The sequence below is a fragment of the Mizuhopecten yessoensis genome, unplaced genomic scaffold, assembly GCF_002113885.1.
Source record: "Mizuhopecten yessoensis strain PY_sf001 unplaced genomic scaffold, ASM211388v2 scaffold9035, whole genome shotgun sequence".
Taxonomy (NCBI): domain Eukaryota; kingdom Metazoa; phylum Mollusca; class Bivalvia; order Pectinida; family Pectinidae; genus Mizuhopecten; species Mizuhopecten yessoensis.
The window spans coordinates 420,404-442,842 of NW_018407846.1; the positions used below are offsets into that span (position 1 = coordinate 420,404).

A 22,439-nucleotide genomic window follows, 5' to 3' on the forward strand; every position below is an offset into this window, starting at 1 on the left:
CTCAAACCAATCCGACAAAACAAAGTTTTGATATGGAGCTAGCTCCGGGCCGTCAGCAGGCAGCAGGCAGGAAGAGGGATTGGAAATCACTCCGTGGCTCTGTCGTCGGGTAATGGGTAACGTCACGGTAGGGAGTTCGGGATATTTGAATCATTTGTTTTTGGGCTTCAAAGATGGGTGTAGGTATTATTTATGCATACTAAAGTTATACTAAAGTTATGGTTATTATTACTGAAATGAAAAATCCTCATATTTATTTGAGACACAAGATGTTTTATCGTGTGCTATTCGCACGTGTTGTTATATTTAAGTAATATGGCCTGTACAAGTAGTTATATTTATCACACATTTTGTAGATGCATTATATTTACAGCTTGATTTACACGAATACATTAATAAAAAAGCAGATCTTATTGGGTAATCCATTATTCGGATTTTTAAAACTTTCCTAGCACAAAGGCAACTGCAATGACTCTGAAATAGTTATGGTTGTGTATCAGCTCATTGGCACCATATGGGTACTGCTCGATTTGTATCACCGGAGCACCTGTTGGACAACCGTCTAGATGGAGGTGTCGTTCTATGGGAGTATATGTAACACCGAAAGGCTCCCCGGCGTCCATCGGATCAGCAGGTTTTATCATACTGAATCTACGTCGAGTTTAGCGATCATGCAATTACACATACCGATGTAGACTACCTCCTGTCCGTTCCGAGCAGTCGACTTTCCGGTTAAAGCAGACCCATTGCGTTTTTAATCCAGAGATATACCATGACATGTTTTATTTTCGACTTAAATCTGTCTGCCTCATATATGGCCACTTGGAACACCGTACTGTGTACTCCGAGGCATTACGTAGGCTGCTGGGACATCAAATAAATTAAAATAACAAATATCATACATGTAGCTATAAACATATCAAAATCCGAAAAAACAAGGACGTTTGTCAAACAAAAATTGTAACACCTCATTCTGGCACAAAAAGCTAAATGTTAGCATACCAATGTCAAGGTAAATGTGAAATAATATTTGTTACAGTAAAATAAATTCCCATTCCCTTTTTTTATGAATGCATTTTATGATATCACCACGCCAATCTTGTTTTAAAAGCTGTCTGAAGGTGTAATTGATGCCATTTGACACACTTACTATAAATGTTGTCCATATTTTTGATTGGGAATCACACTACGGCTGCTGCTTTCACGACAGGTAAATAACATTTATTTCAACTGTTTATATTGTTTATCTTTTAATTTCAAACACAATATATTATGTTGCTGGCTAGTTTTTTTCTTTTTCATTCCTTTATTTATATAATGAAATGAATATTGTGAGACTGAACATTTTCTATACAAGAAAAGTATTGAACTGTTTTCAGTTGGCATTCAGAGGAAATATGAATTCTGGGAAAAGGCAAATCCAACGCTAGCGCTTCACTGATTTTACCTTTGTCCAGTTAACATTCATATTGCCCATGTATGCCAACTGAAATCAGTTCGATGCTTAAATGACTCATTGTCACACGTGAAGACCACCTAGTTTGATTTGTCCAAAAACAGAGCCAACTTAAACAGCAACATGCTTCACGCTTTAACAGCCATCATTGAGCGACGCAATTTCATGTCAAGTGTCTCTTCTCATATATTTATAACACACACTGTATATATACTGACACCGCCGCGGTCCGAAAAGAAAATGTACCGGGGACAATGTTTACAAACCTATTTCAATGTTTGTGCCTGCTACATGTTTCAATTACATTCTTATCTTTAAGGGTAAGGGAGGGAAAAAACACAAGAAAGGCAAGATGAAACATATCACATGACATTTTTCGGGGTTCCACAAGGGTCGGTGCTAGGACCACGAAAATATTGTATGTACTCCAAACCGATTGGAGAGATTTGTCGTCGCCTTAGCCTTCGCTATCATTGCTATGCCGATGACACACAAATTTACATGGTCATCAAACCACAGGACAGTTGGAATACCGTCTCAGAAAGTCTGGAAGCTTGTCTGACAGATATCAGTATCTGGATGAACGCCAACATGCTTAAGCTTCATCAGGAAAAGACGGAACTAATCGTCTTTTGCCCAAATTGTCAGCAAACAATGGCTTTCCAGCTCAAAGTCGGTGCCAGAACTTTTGAGACTGTTCCAGCTGTTAAAAACCTAGGGGTATACTTTGATAGGTCACTGAATATGGAGAAACAAGTGAACGCTATTGCCAAATTCTGTTACTACCAGATCAGGACCATGGGCTGTATTCGGCAGTTTTTAACTGCAGATGCATGCAAGATTTTGGTGCATTCACTTGTTACCTCTCGGTTGGATTATAGTAACGCCATGCTCTGTGGTATATCTGACAAACTAACTAGTCGTCTGCAGAGGGTCCAGCATACTGCAGCACGGCTAGTTACTCGTACTCGAAAGAGAGAGCACATCACACATGTGCTCGATTCGTTGCACTGGTTACCTGTACGATACAGGTCGCAGTACAAAATTCTGGTGTACACATACAAGGCACTGAATGGAACAGCTCCTCAGTACATACAGGAGCTTGTTACCCTGTATCAGCCGTCACGATCACTGCGGTCGGAGTCAGAATCTTTGTTGTGTGTCCCAAAATCTCGTACTGTGACCTACGGAAACAGATGCTTTGGAAGGGTTTCGGCTACGTTGTAGAATAGCTTACCATCTGCAATTAGAAAATCCAATACCCTGGCAAAGTTCAAGAGGGACATCAAAACTCACCTCTTCACGCCTTCATTTTAGAATCTTTGCAAAGACGTTATGTAAATACCACCCTTTTATTTGTTTAATTATGTGCACATTGCTTGCTTAAATGTATAAAAGTGATTGCAAGCCTTTGTTTTTTGTTTTCACAATTATAACCATTCCTATTATCCATATGTTGTAAAGCGCTTTAGAGTTATTTTACAAATTAAATAGGGCGCTATATAAATGTTGTATATTATTATTATTATTGAAAGGTTGGGAATGAAAAGTTAATTGCAATTTCTAACTACAGCTTACCTCTTGTCAGAGCTTGATTACCGGCCGATTGTCTACCGGGATATCCATTTATTGTTCCGCGGCTTGTTTCATACGCTAACTATTTTATACGATTGTGCAGTAATGTATTTTTCTCAATACTTTTAATATAATATGAACTTTGCTTTAATTTTCCCATCGAAATGAAAAATCTAATATTTGACGCCTTGACTATTAATTGCTGACGTTAAATCAGATAACTTTTGCAGATAATTGTTGCTCATCTATGTCTGCTTTAGTTGTGTTAACTATGCGAGGTCAACCAATTGTAGATACTCATGGTAGTACCAAAATTGTTGAGATCTTTATTGCAGTGTCCATAGGCTACTGGGGCTCTGACAGTTATCGTTGGATACTAACATTTATACGAAACGTGAGATAAGATAAGAAGGGAGACAACTGTTCGCGTGTGACCATGTGAAGATTTGTCCGTGACAGAGATGGGTTCCAAACTTTGTACAATCGACAGTGTTATACAACAATTTAGAAATCATGTCAACTGTTACGTATATATATATATATATGTCCGTAGTCCTTCACACTAATGTCTATTGGCACATGTGTCCAATTGATGGCCCTTTCCTTATCAGTTACATGTGCCGAGTCAAGGATGAGTAACGAGTACTTACGGACTAAACCTAGATACAATTAGTTTGCTCGACTAATTTTAAAATCAGTGTCATTAAACAAGATAACGTTTGTGGTCAAAAGGTAGCGTTACATATTTCAGTGTCGTGTTAAGCATAACTGGTTCACATTATTCACACATCTGTGCTACAAACTCTTAGTTTGCCCATACATGTAAGAATAACCCACTCATGCTCAATATAGCTCATATTAATAAAACATTCAAATTCAAAATTTTGACAACGAAAAGGCAAGTGAATTGCAGAACATTCAAAATTGATCTGATTTGAGTTTCTAGCAATATGTATGAAGCAAATGGTGAAATAAAGAGAAATTGTGTCTTTGGAACGAAAACTCCCTATAGTATTTAGGCCTAATTATCTCCATTTAAATTTAACCCATTTACAGTTCAATTAAAAAACCAAACCGCAATTAGCATGTTTAAAATAAAGCATTTAATAACAAATTCCTATTTTAATCCAAAGGTATTTCATACAGACCCATGTCAGTATATATGGTATGTTATGGGCTAATAATTTGTCCTCAAAATGAGAAGAATATGGAAGTTGGTTGGTATACCAATGTCAAGATGAATGTCAATAATTGCCTTTCCCGGAAATAGTTGTCGAAAATATTCATGATTTTGTCTGAAAAGTAACTTTTGAATGCATAATTTAAGTGGCGCAAAATTGCATGGAATCTTATATTTCATGAAAACACTTACCTGAACATGCATTCCTGAAGTATCCGTGTATTGGCTATTATCGAGAAAAATGTCAGAAAATGCTTCAAATCTCAAGAATGATGGCATGTATTTTCATCGGATATCTTACAATATTCAAGAAGCTAACAAGGCTATTGATCTGCAGTGTTTTGAATGACGTACAGGGAAAATCGCTTTGCATGCTTTTTTCCAACCTCATTAAGCCTTGTTGGCTTAATGCTCAATTGTGATATATTCAGTGGAAATATATGCTATTATTCTAGAGATTTGACACATTTTCTTACATTTTTCTCGATTAAATTTAATACCTGGATACTTCAGGAATGCATGTAAAGGTAAGTTTTTTCATTAATTTCATTATTCATTGCAATTTGTGCCACTAAAAGTCTGTATTAAATTGTTACTTTTCAGACAAAGTTAACAATATGTTCAACAAAACATTCTGCAAAGGCCATTATTGACATTGTTCTTGACATGGGCATACCAACCAACTTCCATATTTCTATCATTTTGAGGAAAAGTTATGAGCCCATCTCATACTATATACACTGACATGAGCCTGTATAAAATACCTTAACGAATGACAAATGTCATGATTCAAAATAACCAGGCATAACCATTCATATATGTAACAGGCATTACAGTTCCTTTTACCTAAAAGATACACTTTGAATTAAGTGACAGCAATCAAAATGTCCTCGCTTTGTAGCCTATTTATCTAGTTGTGTAGACCTGCTTGACTGATCCAGGTCTACCATATCTGTTTCGTCATACTGTTAACGGTCACCTAAAAGCTTGTTCGGTCCATGCGTACAGGTAAATTTTGCATTGATCGCCTGTTAGCATGATAGGGCATTACTCGATTCACTACAAATCACAGTTTTCTTCTTTGTAGTCACGTGTGGGTTACATTACACTGGTGTTATGGATACTGCAGTTGCATTGCGTGCGGGCCTGGCGTCAACCCCAAAGTATCTTCCTGTTTGGTACCGCTACGACAAGGCAGGCTCCGTCTACAACGACAGATGTCTCTCTGAAAACACCTACTACTACTTTTACAAGTCAGAGATATCCATTCTCGAACGTCATATAAAGGTAATATTCCAAGCATAGAGATTTATTCCCAGTAGTTACAAAGACTGAGATATGTCTCCGTTAGTCCATTTTAGACATAACATTTCTATTATCGGGAATATTCAAGAGATGAGATACACTGAGAGGTATCTAAAACAGGGTCAGTCACAGCTGATTTGAAAAATCTGTGAAATAATTAATTTGGATTCTTATGTATAACTCCTCATCCGAAGAAATAGAATATATGTTTGAGATCTGGATTTTTGGATCTGGAAAAATGAAATGCAAATCCAATATGCACATATATCAATTATGACATAAAATCCCATGACGGTTTGGAAAGGTACGTCTTTCTGTATTATTGGCCACGTAGCATATCAAAATTACATATATATCAGAAAAATATATTGTTCAAAGAAAAGAAGAGACTATCCTTAACTTTGAGATTAAAAAAAATATAAACCTACTACCAGAAAAAATGTTATCACAACTTCGGGTCAATGCATACATCTGCCGAAAAGAAGTTACATTCACACATATACAAACAGGATCTTACATCAGTTATAAAATATCATATGATTTGAGAGTTTAAAATACCGAAGAATTAAATCGGATTAGAAAGTAAAGAGTGATTTTAGATAAGAGGTATCACGTGAATATAAAAAATGTGCGGGGTCAAAATGTGTATCGGGTAATTCCATTCATTTGTTATTGATCGTAATCTTATTTTTCAATTGCTTGTTAGCTTCGTTGTTTAATATCTGCAAAGGTTGTCTATATGTGATTATCAAACCTAACGTATTTTTATGCTATGGATATGTGAATCTATTATTTAAAAATTCAACAAGGGATTTTTGTTGTCTTTGAAACAGGAAATATTACCTAAAGGATCTGGTGTTCCGGATCTTGTTGACATGGGCAGTGGCAATAGTGAGAAAACTCGACTATTTATCGACTCCCTACTTCAGAGACACGGCCGTGTGAAATACACACCGGTTGATATATCAGAGGGTAAATATGACATTGTTATATAGTAATAACGGCGATCATTTGAAATAGCGTTGGTTGACACAGACTGTAAAAGTCTTGTAAATACAGAGAATTACATATTATGAAACAAAACAAACAACAACCCATGGATGTACACTAATATAGCCGCCAGATGCCTGACTACGATTAATGAGGATTTATCTACGTTTGAGAGTGATAAATTGTAACACTTCCACATCAGATAAGAGTCATTTCGCCATTATCCACCTCGATGTGGTTATTGATTGTTTTGAAACATTACACAAGGAGCAGAATAACATTTAAGATGATAAATAGCACATTTCAGTTTTATAATTATTATTATCAAACACAAACTCGAGGGTAGTTGGTGTAATTATATATAGCATTAGTATTGCCTCTCCTCATACAGGTAAATACTCTTTCAAAAACGAATTTAACATAGTAACTATCTTTTTATTTTCAACAGTATAAGGATATTTATATAGGGAAAACGACATTGTGAAAGGTTCATCATCATTTGGTTGTTGATATGAACCAAGTGTAGCAGGCTTAAATGCATTTCATTTCCAATTAAGTAATAAATATGGTATAGTGTTTAACTGGAGAACAATTCTAGTCAAAAGGTTATTAACATATGGACATTGTTGTCCCAATTCATGATATGCTATTTACTTACACCGCTTGGAAAAATCAAAACATTTTGATTGTTTCAAACAGACATGTAGCGGACCAGCAAATACACGAGTGAAAACATGTCAATATCCCGGATTTAAACCTGAGAAAAACAAGCAGATATGTCGGACCAGCTGTTTCAGCAAGTGTGCTTGTAACAATAAAAACACGTCAAATAAATACATATCAATATCTGGATGTATGCCTGTTATTTAAAATTACTGCTGACTTTAGTTCTATACTTTATTTGGTGGAAAAAACTCTCTTCAAGCCTGCACTTTAGGCTCTTTGCACAGATGTCATGTACATACCACCTTTATTTATTCATGTATGTGCTTATTGAGATGAGTATCGTCCTGCTGAATGTATAATGGTGATTGTAAGCCTTTTTAACTTACCTAAGTGAGCTTATGTCATGGCGTAGCGTCCGTCGGCCGTCGTCCGTCCGTCAACTTTTCCTTTTAAACCTTCTAGTCCTGAACGGCTTTTTTTTTTAAATTAGAGTTTCGCTAAATTTGGTCTGGACCCAACTTAGGCCAAGGGGACTCAATTTTGTATAAATGGTGGTTGTGTGCCCCCCCCCCCCCCCCCGCCTGGGGCAGAGGGGTGGGGCCCTATAGGGGAAATAGAGGTAAAACCTTTAAAATCCTTCTTATACCATAGGGTTTAATGGATTTTATCCTAATTAAGTCTGGTGCATCCTTGGGCCATGGGGACGCAATTTTGTATAAGCAGTGGGTGTGGTCTCCCAGGGGGCAGAAGGGCGGGGCCCAATAGGGGAAATAGAGGTAAACCTTTAAAATTCTTCTTCTACCAAAGGGATGAAGGGAATTCTTCCCTATTTGGTCTGGAGGATCTTGGGCAAAAGGGACTCAATTTTGTATAAACAGTGAGTGTGGCCCCCCTGGGGGCAGAAGGGCGGGGCCCAATAGGGGAAATAGAGGTAAACCTTTAAAATTCTTCTTCTACCAAAGGGATGAAGGGATTTATTCCCTATTTGGTCTGGAGGATCTTGGGCAAAAGGGACTCAATTTTGTATAAACAGTGAGTGTGGCCCCCCTGGGGGCAGACGGGCGGGGCCCAATAGGGGAAACATAGCAAATCTTTCAAATACCTTCTTCTTCTGTACGAATTACAGGATTTTGTCCAAATTTAGTATGAAGCATCCTGGGTAGAAGGGGAACCAATTTTGTATAAATGGCGTGTCTAACCCCCCTGGAGGCAGAGAGGCGGGGCCCCATAGTGGAAATAGAGGTAAAACCTTTAAAATCCTTCTTCTACCATAAGTATTAAGGGATTTTATCCTAATTTAGTCTGGAGCATCCTTGGGCCAAGGGGACTCAATTTTGTATAAGCTGTGGATGTGGTTTCCCAGGGGGCAAAAGGGCGGGGCCAAATAGGAGAAATAGAGGTAAAACCTTTAAAATCATTCTTCGACCATCGGGATTAAGGGATTTTATTCTTATTTAGGGGTGGGGCTCTGTTTGAAGTTTGTTCTCGCTATATCTCAAGGACTGGATGGATCTTTCTGAAATTTCATATGTACTTACAGCACCTACCATGGAGTGTTATATCTTTACTTCATATCAATTGTTTTAAACATATTCAGGTGAGCGATAAGGCCCTCTGGGCTTCTTGTTTGTTTAAACAATGATAACTAAAACTAGTATCCATATGTTGTAAAGCGCTTTAGAGTAAATTTGCAAATGATATAGGGCACTATATAAATATTGTATATTGTTATTATTATTTCATACCTTAACTACTACTTCACTTCAGCTAGGCTCCCTTGGAACCCATGCATAACCAATCTTCAGAATGCTATAACTGACTCGATGGCCATACTAACATGTCCGGTTTATTTTATTTCAGAAATTACAATTTGAAACGGCATTCGAATGAATCTATCAACTGTTGTTGCCGCCTTCATACTTTTTAACCTTTATTGATGACGTAAAACCAAAACAAACAAACCGATGGTACTCGTCTCTTACATCCAGTTTAAGAGATATCCCGTGAATGACCGTTGCATACGCTTACATAAAGGCTTATTAAATCAAACTATTTTTATACTTTTACTTCACTGGCTTATGGTATCTTTGTATATTTTCTGTTATGCCTTTTAAAAAACTAGTACTGTACACTTTTATCACCAAATATTAATTAATGGTGGATATGTTATTTTTATACAATTTTGTTATTCAGAATTTCTTGCCGAGACTTCGAAGCAATTATCTGAGATTTATGGAAGCAAGTTATCCATTGATAGCATCCCGGGGGATTATGACGTGGGAATACAGCGACTGAGGTAATTAAGAGACAGATGTTTAAAAACAGTCGAGATAATAAAATGGCCGTAGAATGTATGAGCCATTTTCGTTTCGCTGTTTGACCCATTCTTCCACACATGGTTGGTCTTTGTGGGTTACTGAAGGAAAACGTTAAACTGTACTGGTATCTTTGTATATCTTTATGATCATGATATAGTGACATCATGTCAGATAACATTCATATGGAGTTTTAAGATGTATACGTCCTCATGGGACATGACCAGTATTGTCTCAATAGTTGTTTAGGTCTCAAGTAGAGTGCATTTCTTCAGGAGGTTCCCATAATGAGATGATTTTTATAACATGCAGTGGGTAACAGCGGATGTATCCTATTCTCAGTCCCGACCTGCAGGAGAGCATTAGTGAGCCTCGGTTACTAAACATTTATATCATGTTGGATAACGAAATTCTACCCTCAGTCAGAAGTTTTGTGAAACTCGTTTCCCACCCTACACTCGGGGTAGAGAGTGTGCATTCTAAACATCGTTAGTCATAAGCTGGAGACGGGATATTTTAACATTACTTTGGCCAAACCGTCATAAAGCAAAGCAGTGAAAATAGATACAACAGGAACTGGATTTATGTTTAAGGGACAGAGAAACTTGTTATCAAGGAGTACTCCAATTCTAGCATAGATAGTAAAAGCAAATCACAATCTCTTGATGAAATTGAAGGACAGTTATTGTCTAGTAACGAAGGAACTCAATCACAAGAATCCTTCGATAAACTCACATGTATTACTTGAACGGATTTTAGAAAAAGCGTTCAAAAAATAATCTGTCTGTTCATTAACGTGAGGTGATGTAAGTTGGTTGGTAGTAGATATTTGCAGTTGATCAAAAAATCACTTTTATGCAATTTTGATATGACGTCAATGCAAAGTTGAAAAGATGTCAAATGTTATGACTGAGGAAACAATTGTACATATGTCGAAGAAAAATTGTTGTAATAAATATACAAAATATGATATAGCGCTTTACAGTACATACATATACAATTAATAAATTAGCATATACATTTATCAATACAATTTTGAGGAATTCGAAGAAGCTGTCTTATCAGGCGCTAACTACTAGTCATATGCCACCTCGCTAATATCTCCCCATGTGTGTATGCATGCGTGGGTGCTGGAGATGTAATGTGATGTTATCTCGCTTTGGTGGGAAACATGTTTGCTTTCTATATAAAATACGTGTAAGAATATATTTTTTCACACGTTACACCCATGTTTATGTAATTGAAAACAAATGAACCGTTGTAATCACAGAGTTCTTTGCTACTAGTTTCTTATGATAAAGACCTGAACTGATCCACGTTCTTTCTCTAGAAATATGTCGGGGAGCAAGGTTATCACGTGGCTTGGAGGTGGATTCCAGAACCAAAGTTATGAGGACCAAATACGCCGGTTGAAGTTGTTGTCGAATGTTATGACAGGTACTTGATTTGTTGTCAAATGATTATAGGCAGTGACCACTTTGACTGAATTATTGAAGGCGATGTCTTGCGAGGTCGGATATCATTCTAGGGAAAAGGTGGAAGCGGGAAGTTAAGAGGGATTTCCTTGCTGATTAGATTACGTTTAATTAGAATTTTATTCACATTTTGACTACAAAATTTAGTCTGAACATTAATGTTTAAAAGATATCCTACCTTCTGTGAGAGACTATTGTTACTGGAAGTCAAACGTATGTCCCATCGACCTTTTCTAGGGAGGACCTACTGATCAATCATACAGAATATTCTGATTTTCACTTATGGTATAATCATTGCGGTCATCTCTCAATCAGATACAAAATTATCGCAAACGTGAGGAAAATGATTTAAAGTAATACGCACATATACCGTTTGTTAATTCAGTTGTCAACAGATCAATGAAAAATTAATGACGATAACGGATTATCATTTAAACGAATGTATATATTGTGACTATAAAGTCATTCTACATATACTTATATTTCTTCATTTTTTTATTTCCTCTTTCCCCATAATTTTCAAAGCAGAATTTACAGGTATCTAACATTTTATTACACCATTTGAGGTCAGGATGGCGTACAGAGAACCTTAGTGATTCGCGAAAGGATTTGAGACAAAAGGAATATTGAATGTCCATCACTACGGAACAACACTTTTGTTATACTTTCCTTTTCTCTGCAGACAGATGTCGGCTAATCGTAAGTCTTGATGTATCACAAGATAAAGAACAGATAGAAAACGCATACCTCGATCCCACAGGTATATACAACAATTATTTGCAAAGATTCAGGTAATAAACAATATCGACGTCGTAGCGAATTCAATTGTAGAGAGGGAGTATGTGTCAAGAAACGAATGTTATTTTATTCGAATTCGACGACAGATATCAAAACTTACATTTTTTGTGTAGGCCTTTTAACCTGGAATTTTGAAAATATAAATACGGTTTAGTCGGAAAATGCAAATGATATATGATTTACACCTGGATGAAGTTACTTCAACTCATAATGTTATGCATTAACTATAATTACTGATGCTATCGGTATATATTTTGAAACGGATTTTTCAGATTATCTACTTTTTTGTTTGTTGAAATATGCATCTACATTCAAATTATTTCAAAACATGAAACATTTCAAGGATTTTGGTTAGTCAAGTGAGTTATTGTTAACAAGAAATGTAAGCATTCATTCATTTATGACACATGATTCAAAAAGTTTTATTTAAAGATGTAATGTGAAGCTTAATTATGATTAATCCTTCACACTGATCTATACTTACAGGAATATCGCAAGACCTGTACCTCAATGCAGTATGGCGCCTGAATAGGGAGTATGGCTGTGCAATCAGCACGGACACTTTAGTTCTCGAAGCAGAGTATGTGCACAGTGATATACCAGAGGAGACTAGCTACGTCACCGTCTACGGAGAATCTCTAGAGCATCAGGTCCACCATATAGGTAGATATTTCACCGTGCAAAAAAGGTCAATTATCGGTTGTATAATGGATATGTAAAACTTTATTAACATGCCGTCGTGCATTACTGTGAATGTTAAAGTATATGTAAATAGTATTGTAGTGCTTCAAGTAAATGTCCTGTATAGCAGGTACCAAATTCCGTACATAATACCATTAATCTTCCGGAAAACTCTGTTCAGTTTCCCATGTTTTAAGAGAAAGCTTATGATGCATTTCTGTTATAGGGCTCCCCTGCGTTACCTATGGCGTGCTGCCATTATGTGCGTTATCACTCGAGGTTGATGCAAATCTAAAATGAATTATTTATTTTTGAATATTCTTCGATGTCATCGCTGTTGTCATTGTATGTTTTCTAGAGCATCATGTCCACCATATAGGTAGATATATCACCGTAACAAAATGTCCGGTAATTGGTAGCTGGAAATTGTATATAAACACAGTAGGTTTCACATTATTAACACAGTAAGATGGCTGAAGTATACAAAACAGATAATTGAAAATACTATACATATCCCCTCAATTTGTAACATCAGTTCACTACAGGCTTACATGTTACACTGATTACGCTTCAATGTATCCCCCGCAATATCACAGTTATCGCCATGTAATACAAGTGTTTCAAACATATATATACATCATTTTCCTAACAAGTAAGATACATATATAGACACAAATACCCTTTAGGACGGGTGCCTCAATTTGTAAAGTAAACGCTCCATCGACTTGAGAAGTCTGTTTAGCTTTTTATGTTTTTAGTGCAGGTTTAGATATATTTCGTTCCGTGTTTTGTCTTTCCAGTTTCGCTCTTTGTAAGTTCGTTTCGCCTTTGAATTCCTTTTAGTGCTATATCACTCGACTGCTATATCATCTTGAGAAGTCTGTTTAGCTTTTTATGTTTTTAGTGCAGGTTTAGATATATTTCGTTCCGTGTTTTGTCTTTCCAGTTTCGCTCTTTGTAAGTTCGTTTCGCCTTTGAATTCCTTTTAGTGCTATATCACTCGACGATCTTGAATATCTAAAATTAGTACCTTCATTCTTGTCTTCTATTGGAATATTCTACAATGTCCGAAATTGTTTCTTTTGTATGTTTCAGCCGGTCTAGGAATTACCATAGATCTAGCGAAGGAAGAGAGACTTTATTTACACGAAGGTAAAGGAGTGAGCTGTAAATACAACATTAACCAGATACGTACGCTAGGTTCATGTGGGGGACTGCACTTAGAAAACTACTGGACTGACACTGACAACCACGTGGCTGTCTGTTGTTTCTCCGCTCAGAAGCCAAAATGACAACCACATATTATAGTGGGTTGGCTAACTGTATGTAAATGATCGTTATACTACACTGATACAAACATTTTGACAACATTTGCGAGCTATTAGGATAGGTTGTTTTATATACATGTATTGATTTATACTACGTGTACATTTAGGTATTATGACATATGTATATTTGATATAATAACTGACACTTTACACTATGCATATCTTTAATATCGATCATAAGATTATTGAGGTCTTGTCAGGGTCAGTATATATATTTAGAAATGTTTAGCTCTGTGAAAGAATTTTGAACTTTACCACAATACGCATGGCTAATATACCTCAGGCAGTCAGATTTAACATAACAAAACTAGGAAAAAGTATAACTAAACATTGATAGATGAAGAAATATATTAGATAAAACACCTAGAAATAAAAGAACATGTAAATCTCAAACCAAATGTATTGAAATTGAATGATGTTTCAAAGTTATAAATCACCGCGACAAGAGTTAATCAAAGTGTGCGATTAAAAGAGTTACGTAACAAAGAAGTCTTTACTTAAGAGCGTAATCAATATTTATGATCGGTAGCTGGAGACAAGAAAAAAGTTTCCTTTGACATGAGAGAAATTGCTTTGAACATTTTTCGTAATGATGATTATACTCACCTTTTATTATCTAATTTTATAAATTAATAACGAAAATATCTTTATATTATCTACATGTACATTGCAAACAAGAATAACAAGCAAAACGTGTACGAAATATGGATGATGTGAAAGCTAATAAATATATTATCTAATGTGTCTAACGTACGTCTTATATACTTTACATGGCTAGCACAATTTATTTTCGGCCATGCTTCGTCGGTATGTTGTGACATTGTAGGATGACAATGACGTTACATTCAGTTTTCAAATGTTTTGTGGGAAAACAGGTTACTAGCCTAAGTGTTTGTTTTACTGCTTTCTATGTGTATCCCTTTATTGCCATCCTAATGTAACTAAAGATACGGTACGGCTATTCTATCGGCGTATGTAGCGGATATCACTGGTGCAGTCTATTTGTTAACATTGGTGTTTACTTTTGAGATGACCGGATGACGGGGAGTTACTGGAAGAGATTCTGGGCCCACTGCGCGTACACTTTAGATTAAGCCAGTCACATAGGGCCAGGACGCTGGGGTATAAAAGAGGATACACGGGCAAAATCGGGGACTTGCGTGGCCGGAATGCCGGCTATATCAGGAAGGGGAAAACTCTTCCACCGAGGCGCTGAAAACAGTGTTACCGATGTACTGAAAACAGTACACCCACGTTAGGGAACGTTAGGATAAGGAAGTGTTCCTGGAGGGGGTGTTTTTCACCGTTATATGTATAGAGTAGTACAATTATCAATATAGGCCTTATTTTACCACGCGGGGCTGATATACATGTACCGTATATAGGTTTAGTAAACATTCATTATTTTTATGCACTGTAGGTTTTGTTCTGTCTTTTATACTGTATACTGTTTTAAATGTACGTATTGTTTGCCATGTTTTAACGGCTACCTTAGCCGTGTGATGTGTAATCAACGTTAGTAACTTTGAAACAAGGTGTTGATTGGTATATAACTCGGATCATCCTTCACATCTACGGACGCAGCTGGACGTTCTTGGGGATTTCCGCGGGTCAGTTTGTCGGTAGTTTTGGGGGAAACCGAAATTACTATACGGTCACTTTCATCTATCGACGCTGGACAGGCTCTACCCACGGTTGTCCTATTACAGTTTATTAAACTGAAACTAATTGATGTAGAAGACCTAACTAGTTTTAGCAAGTTTACGGTTATATTCAAAGTAGTAAGTTTCTAAAGTATTAATCAGGTTTGGTCTCGACGGACTTCACTGTTTTTCTCAGTCGGGAATACAACAAATGATGTTAAAAGTGAGATTGCAACCAATGGTGGCAGAAGGGGAAAAACACTTCACAATTTGTTAGACGTAGAGACGCTACCAATGGTGTCAGATGTGGAATAGCTATATACATATGAGCACTTGTCCAAACCTCATACCACTGAGACCAAAGACAAATGATCTTTTCGAAATAAATGTGGTTTAGACAGGTTAAGTTTAAATAGGTATTTACAAAATTGGACCTACAATAAGCTTTGTTCCTCGAAGGTTTACACGTTAGAGTATGTACACTATTATGTACAACATTTGATATAGCGCCCTATCTAGCTAGAATAAGCCACTCTAAAGCACTTTAAGTACACACACATATATATATATATCAGGAGCTGACTTATCAGACGCTTACTACTAGTCCTATGTCATCTGGCTAATATCTCCCTAGGTGTGTATGCCTGCGTGTGTGCTGGAGATGTATTGTATTCTACATAGATCAGTCCATTCAGGTTATTCTGTATATCTATTGGAACATAAATATACCTCTTAAACAAATTCAAACACTTTTTATGAGGTTTACAGAGCACCAAATTTGTCATAGGACAGCAACATCTGACATAGCTTACGAATTGTTGAATATGTTTTGTTCATATTTCAACAATGATGACAATGTTTGACAAAAGTCATGATACATTTGGTCGATACTGATGGATAGAATATGAAGTCTGTTAATGAATCACATGCTGTTTTTTGTTTTAAACAAAAACAGTTATATATTGCATATGGATGTCTATATCCGCTGTTTACCGTGATCTTCTCTTATAAGCTGTACGATAAGCGTGACGTATTTTGCTCTTCGATCGTGAAATTTCCCTATTTTGATAGTAACATTCCGGCTTAAAAAACTGCGGTTGTTCCAAGTTGTAACTGATTTTGTATTCCAGAGCTTGTTCACTATTTTTTTGTGATGACAATAAGAAATCAATAAATCAATAAATTTCTGTTTTACACAACTGGTTTTATTCACTTAGCTCTTTCACTATGCTCTTCTTACAAACATTTGATTCCTTCATGGTTTGCACTTGTTATAACAAAAGTCAATATATAGGTCACCTGATAAATATGTCAAATTTGTTATTACTTTATATGTGATTTTGAAAAAAATATATTCACTCCTTTTGACAATGTAACAAAGACTTTCAAAGGTTAAACGTAAAATACGCCTTCGTCAACAGAAAAGCCTATTACTTTAGAGTTCCAAATTACGCCTTCTATTTGAGTAATCTATGATTAAAAATCAAGGATATGCCTCCCCCTCTCTACCTCGAGAATGAATTAAGATGTAGAAGGGCTTTTATGCTATCTGATGCCCTTTCGTAATATATCTAAGCTTTGATATTCATTAAATTTAAGTAATTTCAGTTATGCGTTTTGATATTTAGGATCAAAGGATGTCAAGTGTAAACATAATAAATGAACGAAAAGTTCAGTGTGGCTGCAATCGACACATATTTATTTTCTGTATTTGGTATAATATATGTGGATTTCCAAAATTAAATTGTGGTTAATAACATATCAATTTCATTTCAAATCAATTTTACTTTATTTTACGTTTTTTCCCCTTTTTTCTGTGGTATTATAATCGCTAGGAATATGAGGTACGGAAGCACCAAACAGAACATCATAGTACATCACCACAACAGAGCGAGATAACAGAGTCACTTACGCAAGTGCAAAGAGTGTATACAGATATCAGTGCAAACAGATTAAGACTCTATTTGAAAACTCCGATATCTGCTCTTGTCTTTTTCACATAAAAGACAACTTCCCCAGTCCTACATTGACCTATCGTTTCCTTCTCCCTACACATCATAATCCTGCTACGTTTTTAACATGATTATTTTTATATCACGCATGAGTGCATACTGTGTTCTAAGTCCACTGATTATATCGGAAGATCTTTCTGGCTGTGTACTGTATGTAAAGATGGCCGAAGGCAGCCAGGCACTTTTGAAGCATTTATACTTCGTTTGTGTACCATGGTACACTTTTGTGTGGTACACAAACGAAGCATTTGTACTTCGTTTGTGTACCAACGAAGCATTTATACTTCGTTTGTGTACCACGGTGCACTTTTGTGTGGTACACAATCGAATTTATACTTCGTTTCTGTACCGTTAGCTGAAAGCGGCCGGACATATTTGAAGCATTTATGTTTCGTTTGTGTCCCATTAGCCGAAAGCGGCTGGACATGTTTGAAGTATTTATACTTCGTATGTGTACACCACGGTACACTTTTGTGTGATACACAATCGAAGCATTTATCATTCATTTCTGTACCATTAGCCGAAAGCGGCCGGACGTATTTGAAAGTTAAAGTTCGGTATAAATAGATTCTTTTTCAAAAACGTAATCCCGCAATGCTGGGGACAAAATATAGTCACTGTTTGATTTGTTTATTTACTGTGCATTATAATTTGTCAATACTACCATAATAATAGGACACACAAGCAAAATGATGAAGCCGAACTAGGTAAACAATGATGATGTCACTGTAACAGTGCCTCAATACAGCAATAAGGTAAGGCGGCGAGTACCTACAGGGAGATTACAAGGGCTTTGATTTGTATGTTGACTACTGATATTTTTACTGAAGAATCATATGGTGCAGTAATACAATTTGATTTGAGCGTAAGTTTAAGCCCACCAATAAAATATTTCCTTCGATATCTTTTTTAATAAATGTATCTGTACACGTTTTGTAAAAAGGTAGGACCGAAGACAAGTTAACTGAACATTTAAAATCCTACCTACCGTATTGACTTAACTGGCGCGTGTTACCCAATGCTATGTGTCGTACTGAAAGGGATCGTCATCACAAGAATTTAACACTAGTTAAATCACACGGTTAACTTAGTCCAGAAGTGACTACCACCAGCTGGCCTGTGCGTGTTTTGGTAGAGGGACTGGGAAAAACAGTCAAGCGCATTCACTCGAAATTACCGCTACAAAGCATGATAGAGGTGTAAATCATTCTATGTCTATTATTATTTCTTCTATTTTGTAAAAATACATACCTGGAATTTGAATATCATTCAGTTACAACTTATTATATTTACATAAACTACTGGATCAGCAAGGTGTCTTTTCAAACAGATACCACCAAGATGACACAATATATAAAACAACGCTCTACATCAGAACCTGTTTAAGATTACAACCTTATAGAAATACGTGATCACATAGAGACTGTTTCGTGATATCACCTGAGTATATACTTATATCGTGGTCACAATGTCAGTGTTACACGATTTCACTGTATTCTTAACGGTGTATAATCAAAGCAATTTTAAATTTGCTTAATTGACGTCTAAAATTGAAGAAGGAGAATGTTTTTCTATGTTGATAAATCCAGCCTTTTTATGAATGTGCCAAATGATTTGCAACAGCCCTGATCAGATGGTGTAGGAGTAATTGTAGTGTCTTTTTTCTGGCTGTAAAGTTTCTTTTAGCTCACCTACCAAAGGGCACATTTCTTCTTTTTAAAGCCCCAGTGCAAAGTTAGGGGACTTATTGTTTCCGATCTGCTCAACTTTGTCCGTTGCCATCGCTGTCTCTGATTTGCTGAAGCATATAGGGCTACCTGGGTATACACTGTGTTCTATTTTATGGATTGGAATGAAGTTGGTGAATCGGTTGTTTTAAGGTGTTCTTCAAGGCAGTTTTGCTTTAGTTATCTTAGTCATTAGAATCTGAGTACTTATTGTTGCCTGATTAATGTGAGGTGACAAAAACTTATTTCATTGTTGTAAAATAAAAATACGGATGAAATCCATCCGACCAAACCAAAATTAATATAGGGAACTGGGGTGAGAAAACGTGCCGGGTGATAAAAAGGGTCACCTGTGCCCGTATGTTTTGCAGTGGTGAGAAATCGTGTTTTGAACGTAGCTATTTTAGCACGATATTTCACAGGGTGAGAAATCTTGTCGGGGTGAAAAATCGTGTCGGGGTGAGAAATCGTGGCGTAACACACTTCCCCACTGTCTATGTATGTGTACACATGATTCGGTACACCTAATTAATATCACAGTCGAGTTCTTTATTTTAAAACCATCGTTTGATATATTTAATTGCACATCGTTACTAATCTATCCTGGGATTGTAGTAGTATTAGATACGAACTAAGGTGTGTGACGACGAGTTGGATCGTTAAACCTTATCAAACAGTTCACCAAACATTGTTATGAAAGAGGGAAATGTTAATAAAGAACACTAGCCCTTAGATAAGGTAGAACGTTCTGTCACGCTATTATAACTTGTAGTTATATTAACAGAACCACTTTTGGATCTGTTTCTTAACGTAAAGGATATAAGCCGAAACCTGTCAAATATTTAACATAATAGACAGTTTGGACAGTTTCGATATCTGTTCAGTATGTGCAATCAACCACGAAGGATATTAATTCAATAAAGGACAGTGTTGTCCTTTAGCATACTTTGTAAATATGCCCGAGTAGAATTTAGTATTGAAATGGATTAAATTCAAACAAGGTGACTGATTTATTGAAGAACGTGATTACAGTATATTTCTGGAAATATGTATGTGTGAGAATGAAATGAAAGAATTAAACCACACAATTAAAGTGAGAAAATTCAAGATTTTAACACCACCTCCAAAATATTTTCATGAAAGATATAACACAGCTATATATCTGGGATTATACACGAATATCTCAAGGGATGATACGAAAGAAATTTTGTGCACATAAATTGTGGGAAAAACGCAAGAGTTCAACTGCCCTCAACTCCAAAGTGTTATTGCAAAATTACGAATTCAAAGGAAATTACAATAAATGCTGGAAATGTGTTTCTCAGTAAAGTGTTTGGATATGAATGCATCTATACGGATGTTTCATGTAAAAAGAGTGTTCCGTGATTCAAACCTATAGTAAAAATGTAGTACATGGGAAATCTGACTGTGGCAGTGCTATTTATTTTAGGTTATTTTTGTAAGAGTTTAATTCAAATTATTAAACTATATAGTATTGTCTAAGTTAGAAGGCTTAAGTTGTACGTATGTCTGACGTACTTAACAATTTTATATACCGATTCTCGTACTCGTCCAACCGATTTGTCTGGTCATCGTGTGTCTCAAGTGTTTGTTACATGTGCTGTTTTGTTATGTAAATGTCTTGTCACGTGATCACATGTCAGCTCGTGCCCGCACTGGACAGAGACCAGACCAGACGTAGAGTCAATACCGACAAATATTATACCGACTGCGGTGAACAGAACTCGACTTATTTCAGAGTAAGTGTTGGAAACATATTAGTATTGAGCTATTTGAAATACTATATTTTAGGGTAACCTTTATGGAATTAGTATGTTTGCATTTGTTAGAATATTTGAAGAAGTTAAAATATCTTTCTTTGATAAACGTATTTTTGGGTGTGGTTTCCATTATCTTTTTATGGAAACTGTAATTCACTAAAGTATTTTAAAAGTAATTTGCTAAATATGTTTACTATATATTAAGTTTTGTTATTTTTCTTTTCATTAGAACCACAGACCTATTATGTAGGCAACGTATATTATACGTAGAGCTCGTCATTAGACCCCTGTCGGAGCGATAGTGTAGGTATTCTTAATATAAGGTACTATTTAATTATCTCGTAATTATCAAAGTTCATGTGTAAAATTGGTAAATTCTATAATTTAGCATGTATAAGTATTTCAAATGTATTGTATTAAATTCGTAATGTAATTGCATCCGTTACGGGTATCGTGTATTTTTATGTAAAGTCAATCTGATGTCCATTGTATAATGTAGATCTGCTATGTATTGTACGTGTGCTTATATGTTTTATTTGTGCTGTAGCAGGGTCTTTCGACTCCAATAAAACGATTGTGTAAATGGGAATTTGCGTCTTCGTGATGTTTAAGAATCTGTGTAGCACCTGCACCTGGCTATCGTTGCTTCTGTGATTGTAATTGTAATTGTATTGAACGACCATTTAAATTATGAAATAACTGTGATATGAATTGCTGTTTTAGTAAGACCAACAATTATGTCTTAGTAGTAACGGTGATAATTATTTTATGTACATTTATTTGCTGTGAAACTACTTTGTCTTTTTACTAACCAATTTTACTTACAGAGGACCCTGTGGAAGATTAGCTTTGCTTAACTGGTTTTGTATCCTCAATAATTAAAGTTTATTATTATTATTATTATTATTATGACTATGTGAATATAAATACTGGATATACTTTAAGAATGTTGATATTTAATTTCTGTGTTCACATTTATTCTATTACTATGTTTTTCATTGTATAGCATAATAATGTGCTCATTCAAAAACTTACCTTTAGCTGTCCAAAATGTTACCTGTAGCCGTCCAATAAGTTACCTGTAGCTGTCCAATAAGTGGATTCTTTTGTGTACGTATTAGACAGCTACAGGTAACTTATTGGACGGCTACATATGATGCCTATGCAACAATGGTTTTTAATTATATATAACACATTGTGCTTTCACTGTGGCGTTTAAAGGACCAATTTAAGAAGTAAATCAAACAGAAGGCAAGGATTACATATTAATCTCACCTTTCAGTCGAATGTAGAGATTACTACTATATGTTAAGTTGAAACGCCGTTAAACGGTGCAATGCTATATTGCTGTTTGTTAATTTTAAAATATAATTCTTGAGTTATTTATAAATTGCAGGCATTAGCTAGTCACATGTACATGTAATTGGTATCATGGATATTGCGGATGCATTGCGTGCGGGTCTGACGTCAATCCCAAAGTATCTTCCGGTTTGGTACCGCTACGACA

General features: G+C 35.9%; 1 protein-coding gene across 4 annotated transcripts; it reads left to right on the forward strand.

Moving 5' to 3' along the window:
* Window positions 1-24: 24 nt before the first annotated feature.
* Window positions 25-22,419, forward strand: LOC110457185 (histidine N-alpha-methyltransferase-like). Of its 4 annotated transcripts, XM_021508340.1 has the most exons (9): window positions 1,081-1,210; window positions 5,299-5,498; window positions 6,350-6,488; window positions 9,366-9,468; window positions 10,818-10,924; window positions 11,645-11,722; window positions 12,247-12,423; window positions 13,537-13,593; window positions 22,329-22,419. In XM_021508340.1, the coding sequence occupies exons 1-9, from the start codon at window positions 1,156-1,158 to the stop codon at window positions 22,337-22,339; spliced, it is 927 nt and encodes a 308-aa protein (XP_021364015.1). In that variant the 5' UTR covers window positions 1,081-1,155; the 3' UTR covers window positions 22,340-22,419. The 4 variants fall into 4 exon arrangements, with proteins under 4 accessions (XP_021364014.1, XP_021364015.1, XP_021364012.1 ...); XM_021508339.1 differs by lacking the exons at window positions 1,081-1,210; window positions 22,329-22,419 and adding an exon at window positions 25-127 and having other exon boundaries at window positions 13,537-15,956; XM_021508337.1 differs by lacking the exon at window positions 22,329-22,419 and having other exon boundaries at window positions 13,537-15,956.
* The last annotated feature ends 20 nt before the right edge of the window (window positions 22,420-22,439 follow it).